General features: G+C 41.1%; 1 protein-coding gene across 5 annotated transcripts in view; it reads right to left on the reverse strand.

Annotated features, from left to right (window-relative positions):
- Nucleotides 1–6077, reverse strand: part of meis2a (Meis homeobox 2a) — an 87390-nt gene extending 81313 nt beyond the window's left edge. For 3 of the 5 annotated variants that reach the window (XM_081347228.1, XM_081347229.1, XM_081347226.1), the window contains exons 1-6: nucleotides 5635–6077; nucleotides 5142–5359; nucleotides 4526–4667; nucleotides 4226–4276; nucleotides 3742–3792; nucleotides 3103–3252 (exon numbers count right to left, since the gene is read on the reverse strand). In XM_081347228.1, coding sequence (XP_081203354.1) covers nucleotides 3103–3252; nucleotides 3742–3792; nucleotides 4226–4276; nucleotides 4526–4667; nucleotides 5142–5359; nucleotides 5635–5646 — 624 coding nt within the window. In that variant the 5' untranslated portion in view covers nucleotides 5647–6077. Of the gene's footprint in view, nucleotides 1–3102; nucleotides 3253–3741; nucleotides 3793–4225; nucleotides 4277–4525; nucleotides 4668–5141; nucleotides 5360–5465; nucleotides 5589–5634 lie in introns of those variants that run through there. The other 2 variants (XM_081347230.1, XM_081347227.1) reach the window with 1 other exon arrangement.
- Nucleotides 6078–7493: the final 1416 nt, after the last annotated feature.

The raw sequence follows: 7493 nt of genomic DNA on the forward strand, positions 1-7493 counted from the left end.
CGTGAAGATTCCACACACACACACACACACACACACACACACACACACACACACACACACACACACACACACACACACACACACACACACACACACACACACACACACACACACACGACCTTTCACAAAGCCTCCTGTGCGTTCTGTTGCATTTAACATGTAATTACACAAGCGCTCTGAACACACACTGAAGATCTCAGAATGATGTTCACACACACAATTATCTCTCTGACAGGAGCGCGAGAAGAACCTTCGACGGGAGTGGATGATGTTAATGCGGTTCTAGATCACACACCTCACTCAAATACTGGAAATATCATTTATCATCACATAACACAATATCATTTATCATCACACAACACAAACTCACTTTATGGATAGAAACTTCCTTCATCCAAAAAACCTTCAATATAAGGAGAAATGTCTGACATGACTTTCACGTTTAACAGGTGATTTAGATTTTTTTCTAGTGATAAAGTATGTTTACGAGTTGTTTAGTTAGCAAAATTAAGTATGAATTAAAACAAACAATTATTAATTACAGCTAAATCCATAAAATGATGCCATGATGGAACCCGTAAAAGGATATATATATATAAAGCTCCTGAGGGAACCCTTTACACTTCCATACAGAGCCTTTTCTTAACCCTATCCGAATCATTCTGAAGAGGAGAACACACACACACACACACACACACACACACACACACACACACACACACACACACACACACACTGTGCACAGCAACAAGTGAGTGTGTGTCCAGACGTGAGCAGTCAAACACTGATCAGAAAGAATGACCTGTGATCTACACACATGAAGCTTCATTCACCAAGATTATCATATTAAAACTATATATATATATATATATATGTATATCCACGGCACTCTCATGGGAAATATGTGTTTTAAAAAATGCCATGTAAACACAAGCGTCTTTACATATTTCTAGCTTATTTATAATCAACATAAAAACTACTGACAGCCACAAATGATTGAAGAAACAGAGATGCCAGACGAACGACACAGACCGCACTGAGAACACAGAGAAAAATGTAAAAAGAAGTAAAAAAATATATATATATAGCCTAAATTATTATTATATTATTATCTATTATATATATATATAAATCAAAGTGGAAACTTAGATTTTATTATAACAGTAGAATGAACAGAGCTGGATATCCTGACAAAGGCCTTGCACACTCTGACAGCACAATACAAATATGTAATATTCAATAGTCAATAAGTGCCAGCAGAGGGGGGGGGGGGGATAGAGAGAGAGAGAGCGAGATAGAGAGAGAGAGGGAGAGAGAGAGGAGAGAGAGAGAGAGAGAGAGAGAGAGAGAGAGAGAGAGAGAGAGAGAGAGAGAGAGAGAGGGAGGGAGAGAGATAGAGAGAGAGAGGGAGAGAGAGAGGGAGAGAGAGAGAGAGAGAGAGAGAGAGGGAGGGAGAGAGATAGAGAGAGAGAGGGAGAGAGAGAGGGAGAGAGAGAGAGAGAGAGAGAGAGAGAGAGAGAGAGAGCAGGAGGCATGTCCTTCATCCCCAGCAAAGCAACTTTCACCAAATGATGTAGCCTCAGGCAAAATATATTAAAAATGCATATCAAAGCAAAAAAAAAAAAAAAGAAAAAAGGATGAGATAGGTACTACCTAAATAAATCTGCATATCAGACTATCAAACTGCTGTCCTCAAACACCATATGATAAAGTGCAAGACCCATATGATTTTGAGGAATCTAATCACTGCAATTTATTTAGATTTAGCAATATAATCGCAATAGTTTCTGAGCATCAGGACAGTGTGTTTATGAAGGATGTGGAGCAGCAACAGGCAACACACATCATTTATTCACGTTAACGCACACATGCTCGTGCACGCTATGCAAATGTCACGTTTGGACCTCAAAACACACACACACACACACACACATTTACTCACACAGCCGATAAAAAATAGCCTTCACAAACAGTCAAATAAATATTAAAGCTCCCAGTGTTCCTCCAGCTGAAATCATCTGCAGTTCAGTAGCGATGTAAGGTAATGGCGCGCGCGAGATATAACCATGTTTTCAACGATAAACCGACAGAAATTCTAGGCAACAAAGTGTTCGAAAAAATGACGTAAAGGGACATTCGAATTTCGAACGCAAACTCGATGCATCCTCGAGGCTCGGTCAGTGTTCCGATGAAATGACTTTTTTTATTTTGTCATGATTAAAATGAGCCCAATCACAAACAGCACAGCGTGTCTTATTTTCAACATTTATTTTACACTCGAAGTGAGTTGTTAAGTGGGCCTATATGAGGATTTAAATGATTGTTTGAATGTTTCTCCCGGTTGTTAATCGATGAATTCAGTTGATTCATTTGAATGCCGTACAGATGAACCCCACAGATGCTGAAATCTGCATATGAATCTCTATATATCCATATATCCCGATCCTCGACACATGCACGAGACTCACGACGCAGAAAACTTTCCTTTCACCAACATTTGATATGCAACATCGATATCAACACATTTAAACAAAGCCGATGTCATTTTAAATATAAAGATTCATAGTTGGATTGACTGTAATGGAGATCGGGCCTGTAAAATGGACTCAAACCACAACTAAAAAAAAAATCAATAGCTAAGAGACAATTAAACACATTACCAACATCATCATTGCAAACTACGGGGAAGCACACCACTGCCCAATACTTTAAACACAATAATGTTCATTGCATAACATTATATCTAGTCCACTAAAATATAACGCCAAGTCATTCATTTGTTTAAAGCAATCATGTGCAATTCGAGATCATTATGTACAGCCCAAATGAGACACACATACCGAAATATAAAACACATGATAGTAGCGACACCAAAGACCAGCACTAATTTCAAATATCAGACATATAGGGCCTATATCATTAAACACGCCGTGTTTCTCTCAAGAACAAGTGCAGAAGAATCGCGTGACACTTTCAGCACAGATTATTTTACCATTCTAGCAGATTTAAAGATCTCTAATCTCACGGCATATTTTAGATCTCACATTACTATGCTATTGTAGAGTATTCAGCGCAGAAACAATGAACCCATCGGTTACTTACATGATCGGCTAAGTTAGTGGAAGATCCCGAGAGCTCCTCATGGTCCGATTTTGAGCTTCCATCCCGTTCATCAATCACTAAATCTATGGGCATTTTCCCTTTCAAACAGCTGATGTACCGATGGCAGAAGTTATCGCAGAGCTCGTGCACCTTGAGCAGAGGAAAGACAGAACAACTCTTTCACAAATCAGCGCAAAAAAGAGGAAAACTACTGAGAAATGCAGCAATGCAAATGGTTCTCCAGAGACACACTCAACAAGTTCATTGACTAAAATAAACCAACAAATAAAACACGAACGTCTTAGTCAACATTTCGCACCGACTATAACTTGACCGTGAAATTATTCATTCATTTGAAATAAATATTTCTATGTCATATCCCGTTTGAACTAACATCGACGGAATATGGATTAATTTTTATGAATTATAATTAATTGTTTCAATACCAATTTACGTTCGTTGTAATTTTGTCAAATAATATATATTTATTATTATTTGTATTATATCAAGAAGTGCCAAATCTGAATTATAAATTCAAAAAAGAAAAAGAAAAAGAAGAATCACAGATTGGTGATGAGCGCAGAAAATTCATCCAAATTCTTTCTAAAAGTAAATCAATCCAAATGAATAAAAGATTACCTTTTCTAACTCCAAAAGATGAAACCGTAATACTTGTATGGCTTGAATCATCTGTGAAGAGAAATGCATCGTTAGCTGGATCCCTTCTTTATGTTTTCATTTTAATATTCGTTAGCAACATAGTGTTTTGTAGTGAACAAAAACCATCCCAATATTAAGAAATAATTCGAGAGTTAATAATGTGCTTGAGAAATAATAAGTAATTATTTTTGATATATATATTTTTTTTTTTTTTTTTTTTTTTTTTGCATGTGGCATTATTGCCTGTGTAAAGTGTGAGGGGTTGATGGTGATTTCAGCCCTAATGAGGGACTTTTCCACCTCAAACACTCCTGACACACAGATCCCTTCGTATTTACTTTCACTATCTCCAGATCCGATGCAAAAAAATATAGTCTCGAGAAGAAAAAACAGAGAGACTCATTTAAGAGAAGTGGACTGCAGGGCTATAGTGAAGACGAGCAGTGCTGGTGTGTTCTCTTACCAAATTATCCAATTCTGGATTTGAAGAAAATAAAGGTTTTTCAGCGCGGACCTAAAACACACACACACACACACACACACAAAATCGGGGTTAATAACAATTGATGATAAATGTGCAGCAATTTAATAATCGTGTTTTAATGAAAGATGCATTAAAATCGCAATCGTTACGAATCAGGTTAAACACTCCTTAAATGCAGCCGCTTAGTGTATTGATGGAAATATAGTTAGGGTTCATAAAATGAAACTATGACTTGTATCTGTGTTTGTTTGCATGTTTTATGGACAGTAGATGTGAGACCTGTTTAGCGAAGACAGCGATGTCCTCGTTGAAGGAGTCCGAGGAACACACATCTCCTCCGGCCACCCCGGGCTCGCGAGGAGTGCATGTGGCCAGCTCACACTTCTCAAACACCAGAGCCAGCAGAGGGAACAGAGGGTGACTGCAGAAACACACACACCGCGATCAGAGCAGGGGAAACACGCGAGGAACAGTGTGTGTGAGAGTATTAGTCCGAGCGCGACGGGGAAATCAGCTCAGCGGCTTCCGTTCACAATCACATTCAGATAGTAGTAAATGCAGTTTAATGGGCGATTTAATCACTACTGAGTAATTAAATATTAAACTGCATTTACACTCAACGAGAGTCGCGATCACATCGGGTTTTGTAGCGGTGATTTTAAACTCAAGTGAAAATAACGCTGCTAACGAACGCTTTAAAATTAGGTTTTCAAAAGCAAAAAGAAAAAAAAGGCATACAAATAAACTCGCAATAAAAGCAAAGTGAAATGTATAGCATTCCCCTAAAATAGTGCCAGCATTTCTGGCAAAGCCCCGTATATAATAGCTAAGTTCTGGCAAACTATTACGGGAAAGCGGAGGAATTCCCGGATCCGATATAATATCTATAACTCACCCGTAAATCTGATCTTTATCCCTCTTTAGCACGTCGTTGACAGCCGAGCCCATGCTGCCGGGCATGACGTTGGGATGCGGGGCGTGCGTGCCGTAGTGCTGGCCGTGGAGCGGGGGTCCGTGGTTCAGGTGGTGGACCTGCGGCAGCGGCCGCGGCGCGTGAGGGTCCCCGTACATCCCGACCCCGTCCATGCCGCCGTAGTGAGCCAGCTCATCGTACTGGAAGAGAAGCAGAGGGTCAAGAAGAGCACAAACACACGCGTGAAAACTGGGAAAACGAGAAGAAAAGCGTCGCGCGAGGGCAAAGTTTGCCGCGCGTAATTACCAAAAACATGGCAAAGTTGTGTTTCCCGAGGAGAGTAACGCGTGTCTCGCGCGGAGAATATTCCCAACAAAGTGCGTCAGACTGAAGTGGTTTTGGCGACAGACAGACAGTCGAGGCCTGTGATAGATCGTGTGTTAGTGGAGGTGAGTGCTGGAGATTTGAAACCTACCCTTTGCGCCATCAGCCTGCGCTCCAATAAACCTCTGGATCTGTGTCGTAGATTTAATTTCCCAGTCCGCTCACAAACTCACGCGCCGCAAAGATCCCGTTTTCAAGCAACTCGCCGAATTCTCCTATTCTCCAGTATATGGCTGAGAAAGAGCGCAGGCATCGGGAAGAGTTTTTGCAATTATTCTTCTTCTTCTTCTTTTTCCCTTTGCCCCCCAGAAAAGAAAGAAAAAAAAAAAGTCAAGCACCAAAACTGAAGGTTACAGCCGGCCCATCAACAACCTGCATGTAACTAAACTGTCGTGTCTCATGGCTTTTTGCCACTCCAGCTGTCAATCAAAGCCAGAGGTTGTCAAGGTAATGAATGAATGATGGTTGGTGATGATGATGTTCAAGAGAGGATGAATCTTTTTAGCCCCGTTTTCATCCCACAAGTCCCTGTCTTCTTTATGCCTCCGGTCCGCTTTCTTGTTTTATTACTACTGTATTAAAAAAAAAAAAAAAAAAAAAAAAAAAAAAAGAAGAAGGGGAAAGTGAAGAGTTTTTTAAAAAACGCGGCGGTCCCTCGCTCTCGCGCGCGCGGTGTGAGATGAGTGAGTGTCAGTGTGTGTTGGCAGGTCGGACGCTCGCGCGCTTATACAACGCAGAGAGTCGAGCCGCGCGCATCGGCGGGAGAATGAAATGACGGAAACCGGAAGTGGCGCTGAGCACAGCCAGTCCTGCGCGAGCTCCACGCCAAACCCTGCGCGAGGCGGGCGAGCGACGCGACGCGAGGCGAGCGAGCGTCCAGTGCGCGAGGGGGGAGCCACGCGCATTCACCGCGTTCAAACACTGTCTTTAACGCACAAAAGAAAAAAAATCATTTTAACTCGACTTCGGGTAATGCATTGCGCATGCAACTGATATCGAGTGTCAAATCCCGTGTTATGTGCAAGGCACGAAGACTTAAAATGATTATTTACGCAGACTCCTTTTTTAAAAAATAAAGTGAACTTTTGAAATAACGTGAAGAGAGCAAAAAAAAAAAAAAAAAAAGATGTTTTATTGAAAGTGTCTTTTAGTCCAGTCGCGTTTGTAGATTGAAATGTGATCCGCGCGTCGCGCTGCTCAATTCTCAAAGAGCCCGAGATCATCAATCATGAGAAGGCCTGAAGTTTCAGAGGAGGAGCGAGGATATTGATCGTGCTACAGATGTGGCCCCTAAAACCACAAACAGACCCTTAAAACACTCCTCATCAATGAACATATAGCCCACATCGTGACATCAGCGTCCATCGATCGCTTTTTACATAAATGTCTACATTTAGAGCTGTTGTTTTGTTGTTGAAATCAACTGTTCACGCGCTGGTGGAGATCGAGCAGAACTCAACACACACGAGGTCAGAAACACACTCACCCGAACCTCGGGTTAGAATGAAGACAGCAATTAAAGCGGATTCATAAACGCAACTGTGTTTATGAGAGAGGGAGGGAGTGAGAGGGTTCAGTGTGCACTAGCGAGTGGACACAGCGCGCGCACTGAGTGACCAGTGCTTCATCATCATCATCATCGCGAGGAAGAGGAAGAGTGCGAGCCCTTCTGTGCACACACACGCCTGAGCCGACACACGGGTAAGTGCATATCTCACCCTTTTAGAAATCTGCAAAAAAAAAAAAAAAAAAAGATTTCAACAACTACAACTTTAATAATGCGTGCAAATTTAAACACTCAAAATCATACAATAAATCACTACCTTGAGGAAAATGCATTTATATTTTCGCCTTGGTTAAATACAATTTTGAAGAGTAGCCGTTCCTTTTCAGTTTTAATTACATCGGTTTTTAGATATAAAACTCGCAGGTTTCCCCGACAGCGGCTAA

Source organism: Scardinius erythrophthalmus (genome assembly GCF_964197995.2).
Source record: "Scardinius erythrophthalmus genome assembly, chromosome: 19".
NCBI classification, from domain to species: domain Eukaryota; kingdom Metazoa; phylum Chordata; class Actinopteri; order Cypriniformes; family Leuciscidae; genus Scardinius; species Scardinius erythrophthalmus.